The 14,842-nt window shown below is 47.3% G+C and overlaps 1 protein-coding gene across 2 annotated transcripts in view; it reads left to right on the plus strand.

The window, feature by feature from the left end:
* CNGB1 (cyclic nucleotide gated channel subunit beta 1) overlaps positions 1-11,942 on the plus strand; it is an 89,501-nt gene extending 77,559 nt beyond the window's left edge. For both annotated transcript variants that reach the window (XM_050772874.1, XM_050772875.1), the window contains exons 32-33: positions 6,246-6,465; positions 9,851-11,942. In XM_050772874.1, the coding sequence (XP_050628831.1) occupies positions 6,246-6,465; positions 9,851-10,144 (514 nt within the window). In that variant the 3' untranslated portion in view covers positions 10,145-11,942. The remainder of the gene's footprint in view (positions 1-6,245; positions 6,466-9,850) is intronic.
* The last annotated feature ends 2,900 nt before the right edge of the window (positions 11,943-14,842 follow it).

Genomic DNA, 14,842 nt, shown 5'->3' on the forward strand with positions numbered 1-14,842 from the left:
ATGTGGCATGCTGTAGATTCTTGTTGTACTTTACTTTGTTTCCACATGACGACAAAACCCGGAAATCATCGTCTATCAGTGCAGAGTCAGTTTCCTCATTCCTTTCCACAGTGGCAGAACATTCCTGTAAATGGGCATTTAGGGTATTTCCAAAATTTTGCAATTACAAACAGTGGTGCAATGAATAACTGTGTGCATCTGTATTTTGCATTGTTGGGGAACACGTCACTCTTTTTAGAAAAGCCAGTTTTTGTTTTCAAACCCTTAAGATCAGGTTTCAAATTGAGCGACAGGCATCGTGGTGTGGCAGGAACCCCACAATAGGTCTGGGATGCTGGCAGGGCTCAGGTCCCTTCCATGTGAGGTGCTGGCTGTGTGACTTTGAGGAAGTTGTTAACTTTTCTGGTCTCAGTTGTCTCCTATGTAAAATAAAGGTCATAACCCCTACTTTGCTGCTGTAATTTTTTTTTTTTTTTTGAGATGGACTGTTGCTCTGTTGCCCAGGCTGGAGTGCAGTGGCACAATCCTGGCTCACTGTAACCTCAGCCTTCTGGGTTTAAGCGATTGGATTCTCCTGCCTCAGCCTCCCCAGTAGCTGGGACTACAGGCATGTGCCACCACACCCGGCTAATTTTTGTATTTTAAGTAGAAACGGGGTTTCACCATGTTGACCAGGCTGGTCTGGGACTCCTGACCTCAGGTGATCCGCCCGCCTCGGCCTCCCAAAGTGCTGAGATTACAGGTGTGAGCCACTGTGTTTGGCCTGCTGCTGTGAAAATCAAATAGTGTGTGGGAATGTCTCCGGTGGGGTGCCTGTCATGTCAGAGAGCTCAGTGCATGTTAATAACGATCACTTCAGGCCAGGTTCAGTGGCGCATGATTGTAATCGCAGCACTTTAGGAGGCTGAGGCGGGAGGATCACTTCAGCCCAGAAATTTAAGGTTAAAGTGAATTATGATCATGCCACTGCACTCCAGCCTGGGTGACAGAGCAAGACTTTGTCTCTAAAATAAATAAGCAATTGTTCCTCTGTAGCCATCAAATTCACCTTATAATTTTTCAATTGGCTAAAACCTTTTTAATCCACATATCTGGGTTTTCCTCCTTGTCTTGTATCACATATTCTTATCTTCCCCTTCATTCTATACAATGACACCAGAAATAAACTGCACAGAGAGTTGCCATAATAAAGGGAAGAAACTCACCAGCATCCATTCCTACAGCACAGTGATGTATCGAGTACACAGTGCTGAGTTCTGGGGACACAGCAAGGACCAAACAAAACTCACATTCTAGTCAGGGAACCAACAATGGAAAGATGAGTGATGATGTGATGTGTCTGGCTATGAGGAAACAAAGCCACGGGAGGAGCGGGAAGTGACGGAGTGTTGCCTGAGATAAGCTGGTTGGGGAAGCTGCTCTGAGCAGTTGGCATTTCAACAAGACCTGTACAAAGCAAAGGAGTGAGCTGGCAGACTGATGGCTGGGAACAGCATTCTGGGCAGAGGGAACAGCATGTGCAGAGGCTCTGAGGAGGAGCAGGCTTAGTGTGTGGGTGGCACAACAGCGAGAAAATTAGCATAGCTTGGTGTGGGATCAGAGGAGTGTAGGGGAAGAGATTGGGTCGGACCTCAGAGAGAGATGGGAGCCACGGCGAGTTTTACGCAGAGGAGTGACTTGAAGTTCCTTAGGTTTTCACAGGAGCCCTCTAGCAGCTTCAAGGTAAAAGGAGGCAGTTTTGATGTCCAAGCATCATGCACACAAGACACTGAGGTCCCCTGGGGAAGGAAGCTGCCCCAAAACTCACCTGGTTGCTCTCAAGGAACCCACTGGGCCCTTCCAAAACCCGGGTCTATCTGAATTTCTCCCACCAAATCTCCCCACGTTCCCCACCACATCAGTGGTGCGTGCCAGCGCCTCCTCTCCTGAGGGACAGGGAGGTAGAGTGGACCCTTGTGATTCATGGACTCCATATTTGCAAATTCGCCTCCTCACTGAAATGGGCTCGTAACGCCAAGATCAATACTAACAGGCTTTTGTGGTAATTCAAGGACATGCCCAGAGCAGCAAAATACTTGAGTCACCCCAAGTGCACGCTCCCCGCTGAAGTCCCAGTTCTGCCTTCTGGTTTCAGCTCTTGTACTGCAAACAGGTGTATTTTTATGGTCCATTTAATGCCACTTTTTTTTTTTTCATTTTTGTGCTTTTTGTTGGCGATCGCACTGTTTAAAATGGCCCCCAAGCATAACGCTGAAGTGCCGTCTCGTGTTCCTAAGCACAAGAAGTCTGCGATGTGCCTTACACAGTGAATATGTGTGTTAGATAAGTTTCATTCAGGAATGAATTATAGTGCTGTTGGCTGTGTGTTCAATGTTAATAAAACAACGATCTATATTTAATAAGATGTCTTTAGCCAGCACAGTGGCTTACGCCTGTAATCCCAGAACTTTGGGAGGCTGAGGCAGGTGGATCACCTGAGGTCAGGAGTTCGAGACCAGCCTGGCCAACATGGTGAAACCCCATCTCTACTAAAACTACAAAAATTGGCAAGGCGTGGTGGTGGGCACCTATAATCCCAGCTACCCGGGAGGCTGAGGCAGGAGAATGGCTTGAACCTGGGAGGCAGAGTTTACAGTGAGCTGAGATCATGCCACTGTACTGCAGCCTGGGTGACAGAGTGAGACTCTGTCTCAAAATAATAATAATAATAGTAATAATAATATAATAATGTCTTTAAAAAGAAACACACATAAGGCAAGTTTATTATTATTAATTTTAGAGACAGGGTTACACTCTTTCACCCAGGCTGGAGTACAGTGACATGATCATAGCTCACTGCAACCTCGAACTCCTGGGCTCAAGAGCTCTCCCGCCTTGGCCTCCCAGTGTTCTGGGACTGTGTGTGAGCCACCACGCCTGGCCAAGTTTATGTATTATGGTTGACGAATGTTGTGATGAGAGATTTGTAGGAATCTAGCCTTGTATTTCCCCTAGCAACAATGTTTCCGTATTTGCTAATTCGGTGTTCCCAGAGATCTCATAGGATATAATTACTACAAATCATGAGATTCAACTCTGCTTGTGGCTGAAAACTGGTGCCAGGTCTCCCCACCCTCTCTTCTTGCTCCCGCCCCCACCAGGAGGAACAAAGCTCAGGAAAGCCATGCTTTTAGCTGTTATCCCATCATCCTGGGTGGGTTAGGCAAGAGTTTGGCAAATCAGATGGGACCCCAAAGGCCCTCCCGAGAGCCGTGCAGAGGCCCCCATTCCTGACAGTGCCTGTGCACCTGTGTCCATACTGAGAAGGCTGAGGTGTGGGTGGGAGGCAGCCAGGCGAAGGAGTGGAGCTAACAGGCCTCAGAGCAACATGGTGGGGCGTGGGATGGGGGGCCCAGCCATGAGTCATCAGAGTGGCTGTTTGCTGGCCAGGCCAGCTTGACCAGAGAGGCAGGGGATTGTGTGTGAGCTCTGCTCATCAGGGGAGATACACTATCTGAGAACCATAGTTCTGGGGACATCTCAGTTGGTGAGGGCCACGTGTGGGATTCTGTCCAAGCTCCCTGCTTTGCAGATGGGGGACCCGAGTCCCCAAAGAAGTGAAGTGCTCAGATCTCTGGCTTGACCACTCCAAGAAAGAGAATGAAGAGGTCTTATGTGGGTCACTTGCTCCAGGCTGATTGCTCAATCTCAGTTATAGGGAAGCATACATTATCAGAAAATGAGGACAAATTTCCCTAATCTGGAAATGCCCCAGAAGCCAGCTCAATGTTTCCAAACAGAGACAGCTATTAGCAATCAGCAAAGGTCCTATAAATAGTTATTTTGTTAGAAAGAAAAAGATAGTTCATTTTCACAGCACCCTCAGCCTTCCTGTGGGCTGTCACATCGTGAATTATGGACTCAAATAACATGGGGGACGGTGCCGAGCTGGCGCGTGTCAGAGGCGTCTGGTGAATTATCATGTTTGTGTTCTCCTGGGGGATCTCCAGCTAGAAATGCAAATCTTGGGCAATTAATATCAATATGCACCATTTAAACCCATTGCCTCTGATTAGATAAGCAGCCAGTAATGGCCTCATTTTTAAACAAACAAGTTTTGCTGGAGCCCCGATGAATGAATTTGCCAATTCATTGTCTAGGCCCGCTGGTTGCAGGCAGAATTCATTTGTTCTTGAGACAAACTGCTTACCACATGTTTGTAGTGTGAAAAATTCCCGGTAAAAAGGTAGGGCTCTCTTTGATGGAAAAATCTACCCTTATCTAGAGAAACAGGGGGGTACATACCATTAGACGTGGGTGGCAATTCTGCTTCTGCCACTTCCTGGTAACCTTGGGCACATCACTCCCCCTGTTCTGAGTCTCAATTTCCCCAACTGTCAGAGGCATAGTCATCTCAGCCCTTCCCATATCACAGGAGTATTTGTCAGTGTCCAGGAAGATAATGATGTAATGTCGCTTTGTAATCATTAATATCTGGGGCACCGGGGTCAGAAGTGTGGCTTTGAATTCTAGCTTTGCTGCTTCTTAGCTGTGTGGCCTTGGGAAAGTTACTCACCCCCTCTGAACTTCTATACCCTCATTTGGAAATAAGGATGAATAATAAGACCTACTTACGGGGATTGTTGTGAGACTTAAATGAGAGAGTATGTATTAGCATAACAGTATTACCACAGATTTAACCGTTTAAAATCACACACATTCGCGATCTCAGTTTCTGTGGGTCAGAAGTCTGGACATGGCTTAGCTAGGTCCTCTGCAAGATTGTCATCAAGGTGTCTTCCAAGCAGGCTCTCATCTCAAGTCTGGATAGGGGAAGGACCCACTTCCAGTATCACATGGCTGTTGGTGTAATTCAGTTCCTTGGGGTTGTAGGACTGGGGCTCCAGTTCCCACTAGCAATTGGCCAGTAGCTGGCCTCAGGTGCTTGCCATGTGGACCTTCTCCAACACAGCCGGCTGCTCCCTACATCAAAGTCATCAAGGGAGGCCAGGCACCGCGGCTCATGTCTGTAATCCCAACACTTTGCGAGGCCATGGCAGGAGGATCGCTTGAGCCCAGGAGTTCAAGACCAGCGTGAGCAACACAGGGAGACCCCGTCTCTATTACTTAAAATAAAAATCAAATAAAAAATAAATAAAGTCAGCAAGGGAGAGTCCCCTTGCAAGACAGAGCTCTATCACAATCCTGTGTGATATATTCCACCAGTGATAGCCCTTGTTGTATTCTATTGGTTAAAAGCAAGACACATACCCCACTCATCCTCAAGGGAAGGGGACCACACAGAGGCATGAACACCAGGAAGGGGGTAATAGGGGCCATTGAAGGGTGCCTGTAAAGGATGGAGCAGAGGGCCTGGCACATATAGACACTCAATACATGCTGATAATTGTGATGGTAACAATGGGGAGGAGACAGTGAAGCAGAAGGAGAAGGAAAGAGCTTTGGTTCCTTTTCCACCTGGGCATCTTATTCCCAATTCCCTATGTGAAAGTGTCCTTCAGGATTTCCTAACTCTTCTGCTGGTTAAAAAAAAGAAAGAGGCCAGGCATGGTGGCTCACACCTATAATTGCAACAATTTGGGAGGCCAAGGCAGGCGGATCGCTTGAGCCCAGGAGTTTGAGACCAGCCTGAGCAACATGGCAAAACCCTGTCTCTACAAAAAAAATAAAAAATTGTGGTTGTGGTGGTGCATATCTGTAGTTCCAGCTACTCGGGTGGGAGGATTGCTTGAGCCATGGAGGTCAAGGCTGCAGTAAGCCATGATCACGCCACTGCACTCCTGCCTGGGTGACAGAGCCAGACCCTGAGAGAGAGAGAGAGAGAGAGAGAGAGAGAGAGAGAGAGAGAGAGAGAGAGAGAGAGAGAGAAAGAGAGAGAGAGAGGAAGAGGAGAGGAGAGGAGAGGATTCAGAAGAGAGAGGAGAGAGGCGAGAGAGAGAGACAGAAAGGAAAGAAAGAGAATTTCCTAGCTGTGTGACCTCAGACAAGTTATTCTTGAACCTCTCTGAGCATCACTTTCCTCATCTCTAAGGTACAACAGACAGTGAGACCCACCTCATTACAGTTGTTCTGATTCTTCAATGAGATGCAGTGCATAAAGTACTAAACACGACACTTGGCTCTCTACAATCACCAGCCAAAATCACCACCACCACACCGCTCCAGCTTAAAGGAGGCTACACAAGCGAGCCTTTCTTTTCCCCCAGCGTGCGTCTGTGATGTAAGTGGATGCTGCTTTCTTCCAGGCGTATGCTGAAAAACAACAACAAGCCCAAGGAGGAGAAGAGCGTGCTGATCCTTCCGCCCCGGGCGGGCACCCCGAAGCTCTTCAGCGCTGCCCTCGCTATGACAGGAAAGATGGGCGACAAGGGGGCAAAAGGCGGCAAACTTGCTCACCTCCGGGCCCGGCTCAAAGAACTGGCCGCGCTGGAGGCGGCTGCAAAGCAGCAAGAGTTGCTGGAACAGGTAATGTGGTTGGGAACCCAGCCACCACATCCATTTTGGATATGTGCCAGGGAGAAGGCCGAGGGGTCTCCAAGAGTGGGCCACACATTTAGTTTTAGGGTCTTTCCCGTCCTTTTTCTATCAGTCAGGACTCATTTGGTTACCAGTGACAGAGTGCAAGCTCAAATCAGCTTGAGAAAAAGGGGAATTAGGGGTCAAGTAATCGAAAAGTTCAGGAAAGCCTGGATCCAAAAGCCTGAATGATGCCAATAGGACGAGTTTTCCCATTGTATCATCTCTGCTTTATTCAGCGATGGTTTTATCTCCAGGCAGGTTCTCAAGAGTTCTAGGATGACATCCTCCTGGCATAGCAACTCCAACAGAAAGAAAGCACCTCTTTCCCAGGCATTCTAGCAAAAGTTCCGGGACTCACTGTCATTGGACAGAATTGGGTCACATGCCAATTCTTGAGCCATTCGGTGTGACCAGGGCCCTGTGGTGTTCTAAAGAGGCCTGGGTCACATACCCACCCCTGGACTGAGAGTAGGCTGGGAGCAGGATCTCTAAAAGACAGTCTTGATACTGTTGCAGAGGTTAGAGGAGAGGGTGTGAGAAGCAAATGTCCCTCCCCAGAAGACAGTGTGTTCTCATATTTAATACTGTATCTGTGGCAATTTAAGATATTTGGGTCAGGCATGGTAGCTCACACTTGTAATCTCAGCACTTTGAGAGGCCAAGGCAGAGGATCTCTTCAGGCCTGGAGTTCAAGACCAGCCTGAACAACATAGCGAGAACTTGTCTCTACAAATTTTTTCTTTTTTGTTTTTAATTAGCCAGGCTTAGTGGCACATGCCTGTGGTCCTAGCTACTTGGGAGGCTGAGTTGGGAGCATCACTTGAGCCCAGGAAGTCAAGACTGCAGTGAGCTATGATTGCACCATTGCACTCCAGCCTGGGTGACAGAGTGAGACCCTGTCTCAAAAAATGAAAAATAAAACTTTGAAAGTAAAATCCTCTCACACAGGCACAGTGCCTAGTGTTCCCACCCCCATAAATCTATGGGGGACATTAAAATTAGTTCTGGGACTTTTTTCTGTGACCAAAGCCAAGAATACCAAGTAGAACAATTACACTAATTATGTTTGTTCATGGCTGTCCCTTAGGAAGGCTGCTGGGGAACTGGAGAGGGACTGGGGTTAGGCAGACTGGGGTTAACAGTCTACACAGCAGAGTTCAAAGGAGCCCAGTGAACTCAGTCTCAATCCAGCCTGGTGTCAGAGTCCAGGAGACCCATCCAGAGGTTGTTTGACAGTAGAAGTCTGGTGAGTGACATCAAAGCCATCTGGGGTACCAAGACATTCTCCAGATATAGCCACCAATGGCCCCAGACTGAGGAAAGATGTGATCGCCTGGCTCACAAACTGTCAAGGTCAAGGTGGAGCTGGCAAATGGGGGTCTTCAGCGCTGGCTGCTGTGAGGGCTGACTAGACAGGAACTCCAAGGGTGCCCTCAGCACACTGAGAGCTTCAGCTGGGGCGGGCTTGTGGCTCCTAAGTGGTAGCTCTTCAACAAGGCAGCTTTAAGATGGGAATTAAACTTGCATGAGTGTTCCATTAAAAGGCACTTCCTTTCCAAATCAGAACAACCAGGGCAGAATGGCAGAGTGCAGGGAGCTCTTAACTAGACATCCAGAGACCCAAGTCCAAATCCAAGCTCTGTCACCACTAGCTCCATGACCCAGGAAGCCCCTCAAGCTTTTTGAGACTTGAATTACTGAGGGTTGCCTCAGGAGGTCGTAAAGATCAAGCAGGATACCTTGGAGGCCTTTTAGAAAAGCATGTTGAACACAGCAAAGCACTTTTCTGACTTCCCATGATGCTGCTGGTTCCAGCCAGAGCGCCATGCTTCAGGAAGTCCCACAGTGCTCACCATCTGAGCATCCTGCCCTGGAAATGCGTTGTCAAGAGTTTAGGGTGGGCTGGGCACAGGTGGCTCACCCCTGTAATCCTAGCACTTTGGGAGGCCGAGGCGGGCAGATCACTTGAGGTCAGGAGTTCAAGACCAGCCTGGCCAACATGGTAAAACCCGGTCTCTACTAAAGATACAAAAACTTAGCCAGGCATGGTGTCATGCACCTGTAATCCCAGCTACTTGGGAGGCTGAGGCAGGAGAATTGCTTGATCAAAGGCAGAGGTTGCACTGAACTGAGATCACACCACTGCACTCCATCCTGGGTGGCAGAGCAAGACTCGGTCTTAGAAGAAGGAAAAAGAAAGAAAAGAAAAGAAAAGAAAGAAGGAAGGAAGGAAAAAAGAGAGAGAGAGGGAGGGAGGGAGAGAGGAGGAAGGAAGGAAGGAAGGAAAGGAAAGGAAAGGAAAGGAAAGGAAAGGAAAGGAATAGAGTTTAGGGTAACAGGGAAGGGTGGGACAGGGGCACCAAAACATACAGAAATACTGAGACAGAAGGGGAAGCATATCCCAAGAGAGGCCTTGGGCTCTCGGAGCATTTTGGCTGCCCCCTCTCCATTTTTTTCTTTCAATATCCTACGACTTGAGCAAATGGCGCAGGTCTCTTCACACAAGCACGTTGACTGCTCTCACTTGAAACTCACAAGCACCACTTCACACGGGTCTTGGGCAGCTGAGGATCATTCCAGCCTCCTCTGGGGGCTGCTCCCTCTCCAGTTTCCTTCCTTGCAGAGATGGGATCAGGCAGAGTGGGAGGGGCCACAGGTATCCACAAAGGCTTGGTTTAATTACCCAGTCCCCTACTGATGCGAAGCCCATGGCCATCGCTTGTGGGAGGCAGCACAGGCTGGAGGCTGGAGGTATCCATCAAGTCTCCACATACAGCGTCAGCGCAGCCCAATACCAGGGGTACCCAGTCCTAGGCTATCCCTGAAGATCTCAACCTTTGAGACCTTCCAGAAAGGGGGCCCAGCCCCAGCAGCCTCTCCCCTCATCACTTTTTACCCTGTTTGCTTGGAGTTCTTTTCATCCACTCCAGGAGTGCCCATCCCTGGTAACAGATGGTTCAGCCTTTGCAGAGGCCTTGTGGGTACTCCCTCAGAGTCACTGCCTGGCTTGCTTCAGCAGCTCGGGGGAGGGGCCCTGTGCTTGAAACAACAGCCTCATCCCAGCTTCCAGCCCCACAGCCTAGATCTAAGACATGCCAAGACTTTCCATGAAATCCAACCGGGACTTTTAATCTGTACACTTCCCCATAATGTACTTTGTTTCTCCTAAATAACCCCCATGCGGCTCCACCCCACCCACTAGATTTCACCCGCTCTGTGTTCCGCTGTCCTCTTTGGGGGCCCAAAAAGGCTGGAACAGGGAGGTGTCCAAGACCCTTCCAAGACCCCTCCCAGAGTCTGTGCCTCAGGAGCCACCCTTTCTGGATTCCAGGCCAAGAGCTCGCAAGACGCCAAGGGAGAGGAAGGCTCGGCCGCCCTAGACCAGCCCACGCCCCCAAAGGAGGCCACCCCCGACCCACCCGCGCCCCAGACGCCCCCCGAACCCCTGGGGTCTCCACCGCGCTCTCCACCGCCTGCCTCCCTTGGGAGGCCCGAGGGAGAAGAGGAGGGGGCGGCCCAGCCTGAGGAGCACTCGGTAAGGATCCGCATGAGCCCAGGCCCGGAGCCCGGCGAGCAGATCCTGTCGGTGGAGATGCCGGAGGAAAAGGAGGAGAAGGTGGAGTAAGGTGTGGTGAGGCGGCTCCCACGCGCAGTTCCGGCAGGTGTGCCCCCAATGCCCGCTGCGCCCCTGCGCCCCAGCTTCCCCCACGGCCCAAGAGGAGATGTTTTTCCGCAGTCGTGGCCTCAGTGGCTGCAGCTCTGACCGCCCTGCCAGTACGCCAGCCCCGACTCAGCTCCTCGCGGGCTGGGCCTGAGCTCGACACATTTCATCAAGTGTTCCAGTCCCTGAGCTCTCAGTATCAGTTGAGAGCCCAGCCTTTTCCTGACTGTTCCTTTTTTTAAGAACAAAATGATGTTCCACTTTTAAAGTTCATGGGTGGGGGATAAAATGAGGCTCCAATATATGGGAAGCTTTGTTGAAAAAGTAAAGGGTTATTGAATGTGTGGGGTTTCCCCTCAGGAATTTGTCTAACACATTTCAAGGATAGAAAATACTTCATGGCCGGGCATGGTGGCTCATGCCTATAATCCCAGTGCTTTGGGAAGTCGAAGGAGGAGGATCACTGGAGGCCAAGAGTTGGAGAGCAGACTGGGCAACATAGCGAGACCCCATCTCAAACAAAAACAAAACAAAACAAAATAGGCAGGTGTGGTGGTGTGCACCTGTAGTCCCAGCTACTGGAGAGGTTGAGGCAGGAGGATGGCTTGAGCCCAGGAGTTTCTGGCTGTGGTGAGCTGGACGCAGTGAGACCTTGTCTCAAAGAACTAAAAGATAGCCAGGCACAGTGGTTCACATCTGCAATCCCAGCACGTTGGGAAGCTGAGATGGGAGGATTGTTTGAGACCAGGAGTTCAAGATCAGCCTGGGCAACGTGTTGAGACCCCATCTCTACAAAACAGTAGCAGAAACAAAAGCAAACAACAACGTACACAAACAAAGAAACAAAGAAAGGAGGGCAGCCGAGCTGTTCAGCTGAGAATTGCCTGGTTCTGAGCTGAGCTTGGGACACTGTTTTCTTTTGCGGGCAATCACACTAGGGGGCTGGATGCCCATTAGGGTAGTTAGTGCTTATCTTCCTCAGACTCTATTCAATTCCAGTGCAATGCCATTATCTCAGAACAAATAGAAGGGAAATGGACTTACTGGCCAGGGACTGCTAGCGTTTCTGCCTCTGCCAGGAGGACAGCCCGGTAGGAGCATCCTCTGCCTATCATCCTGAGAAACCCCATTCGCCAGCAGGGATCAGTCCGTTACTCACTTTTGACACTCTCGCTGTAGAGATGGTGGCAGCAACTTCAATTAATCCTAGAAAATGAAATCTCCCAGCTGATGACAGCACTTACATTCCCTAAAGCTTTCCAGATCATGTCATGTTGCTTTTATGATTCAGACAAAAAAAAAAAAAAAAAAAAGAAAGAAAGAAAGAAAAAAGGATCATTCAGGGAATGAATATTTATCGAGAGGATTTTATTTGCATACTGAATGGCTCTTGGGGGAGTGAGTGATTAAAAATAAAATCTAGCATTCTAGTATTAGGCCATTTGTTTCCACCTGCAACAGTGAACATAAAGGACCTGGAATTCCAATAGGTCCTGCCCATTTTATATAAAATTACAGGAAAACGTGAGCTGCTCAGAGGCCTTTAAGGTTTGCAAATGTCTATATGTATTTGTCCATCCACTAAAAACAACATTCATTTCCATTGCAGAAAATTGAAAGAATGTGGGAGTCCCCAGGCTGGTCTAAGCATTTCCAAATCCCAGAGTCACAAACAGATTTGTCTAGTTGATGGCTTGTCACATGATCCGGGTAATCATCACATTGAATATAGTGATTGACCTTATTATTTTCCTTTTTTTTTTTTTTTTTAAAAAAAAGCTTTTAAAATGTATTTTAATAGACAATAACATATTTACATGGGTACAAAAGGATATCCAATAAAAATTCTTCATCCTGCCCTGGTACCCAGCTTCCTTGGTTCCCTCTCTGGAAGCAACCACTGTTAACAGTTTCTCCTGTATCATTTCAGAGTTATTTTATGCTTATACAAGGAAATATGTAACTGCTTCTTCCCTTCCTTTTTAATTTTAACAGAAGTGGTAACACATATTAGAACCACTGTTATTTTTCACTTAATTTACTTTGGAGATGGTTCCCTATCCTTAAAGAGCATGCTTGTTTTTTGGTGACAGCAATCTAGTTTGTTGTATGGATGTATGATAACATTTAAACCACTCTCCCATTGATGGGCATTTGTGTTGTTTCCAATCTTACACTGTTAAAAATAATGCTGCAATAAAACAATCTTGTGCAGACATAATTTCACTGGTAAATATCTTTTAAATGGGGGAACTCTGCAAGTTTAGGCAGTTATTTTTCCTTCGTCTCCATTTACTATTTGTATATTTGTACCACATAGTCTAAGATCGAAGCACAGAGAATGCTTCCACCATTAGCAAGTGTTTCAGATGTGCTAACAAACACATTGCTTTTCAGTAAATGGCAAAATGCTTCAACAGCACCTTCCCTGTGAGATCCTATTTTATAAGGAATCTTTTTTATACGAATGTACTTATTCTTTTAGATATCAGTTCTTGAATATGTACTCCTTATGATATAAAGCAAGAGATTCTTGAGGTTCCCAAGAATTGTCCTGGAAAGAAAATTGATTTTGAAATGAGATTTGCAGTGTTTTAATTTGGCTGAGATAACTCCTTTAACGCAGTACTTTCACAAAACTTAGTTATTACATAAATTGAATTTGAGGCTGGCATTCTTCCCCAAATTGAATTGGACTGGTTGTTTGCTGAGGTATGAATGGAACAGCTTAGAAGCATTATAATTCTGTAGCTGAAACAGGACCCTTATTTATGTATGTTCAATCTCTACTTATTTAAAATGTCTCAGCAGTTCCTGCATTTAGATGGAAAACAAATAGCCAATATTTTTTTAACTACATAAATATTTTAAATAGAATGAAAACCAAGAAGCTGTTTCAAATTTTATTATCAAAGTGTGTTCAGCTACCTGGAATATTTTAGTCTGTTTTCTTAGTAAACATGAACACTTTATTTACACTCTGCCTTTCATATTACAATGCATTTAATTAAAGTATTTAGACAAACGTTCCTGGCTTGAGGATTCATTTCAGAAATCAGCCATGGGTGACAGACACCTTTGTGAGAAAAACTATGTAAATTTCCTGGCCCAGGCACTCTAGCAAATGTCCTACGGACATCCTTCTGGTTCTAATCCATCCTGCATTCCTATTGCTGGAATGATATTCTTATCAAACCTCTATGGCCACTTTGAGAAGCTGAGGTGGGAGGATTGCTTGAGCCCAGGAGTTCAAGACCAGCCTGGGCAACATAGTAAGACTCCAACTCTATTAAAAGAAAAAACAGGCTGGGTACAGTGGCTCATGCCTGTAATCCCAGCATTTTGGGAGGCTGAGGCAGGCGGATCACCTGAGGTCAGGAGTTCGAGACCAGCCTGGCCAACATGGTGAAACCCCGTCTCTACTAAAAAAATACAAAAAAATTAGCTGGGTGTGGTGGCGGGTGTCTGTAATCCCAGCTACTTGTGAGGCTGAGGCAGGAGAATCACTGGAAACTGGGAGGCGGAGGCTGCAGTGAGCCGAGATCGTGTCATTGCACTCCAACCTGGGTGACAGAGCAAGACTCCGTTTCAAAAAAAAAAAAAAAGAAAGAAAAAGAAAAGAAAAAATAGGGCCAGGTGTGGTGACTCATGCCTGTAATCCCAGCACTTTGGGAAGCTGAGGTGGGTGGATCACCTGAGGTCAGGAATTCGAGACCAGCCTGGTCAACATGATGAAACCCCATCACTACTAAAAATACAAAAATTAGCCAGGTATGGTGGCTCACGCCTGTAGTCCCAGCTACTCTGGAGACTGAGGCATGAGAATTACTTGAACCCAGGAGGCAGAGGTTGTAGTGAGCTGAGATCGTGCCATTGCACTCCAGCCTGGGCAACAGAGTGAGACTCAGTCTCAAAAAAAACCACCACCAACAACAAAAAACCCAAAAGACTTCATGGCCTCTAGGACTCTAAGCCCTTCAAGTTAAAAGCCCCTTTATGTCTGTGCCATCTCATCTATTATAAGACAACTTACAATTTCCCCAGCCCATTAGATTTGTTCAATGACGCACAGTGCTGATAAACATGGACGCAAGGATTCAGACTGCCTGGCTTCCAATCCCAGTTTGATCATACACCATGGACCTCTCTGAGCCCCAATGATCTCATCTATAAGATGGATATAATACTTTGAGTCACACAGGGCCACCGTGATAATTAAGTAATAGACTGAAATTGCCAAGTTTGAGTGGGCATGAGGAATAAAAGCAACGCACCACCCCTCTTACTCTGATAGTTGGTGTAGACTGGAAGCCTCTGGATAGCTCTGTCTTCTCGGAACTCTGACTCTGCCTAGGGTTATACACACAGAGGGCTTTGATCACCTCTTTTCTTGACTCTTTAACAGTGTTTGTACAAAGGACTGGACACATGTTAATTATAACAATATAAATCGCAGATTTCCCTACCATCAATTAATGATTTAACCCAATTTTATAACAAAACAGACCCTAAAACACCCCAGCAAGGCTTACTCTCCTTGGGGCAATCACTCCAGTTCTGGGCTAGGCCCAGGGCTGTCTTCGTGGGCTTGTGTCCTGTGCAGTCACATAGGACTCTGTGTCCAGAAGCGCTCTGTGCTTGAAATTCTGAATAAGTTTGGAG

This window comes from Macaca thibetana, chromosome 20, assembly GCF_024542745.1.
Source record: "Macaca thibetana thibetana isolate TM-01 chromosome 20, ASM2454274v1, whole genome shotgun sequence".
Classification (NCBI taxonomy): domain Eukaryota; kingdom Metazoa; phylum Chordata; class Mammalia; order Primates; family Cercopithecidae; genus Macaca; species Macaca thibetana.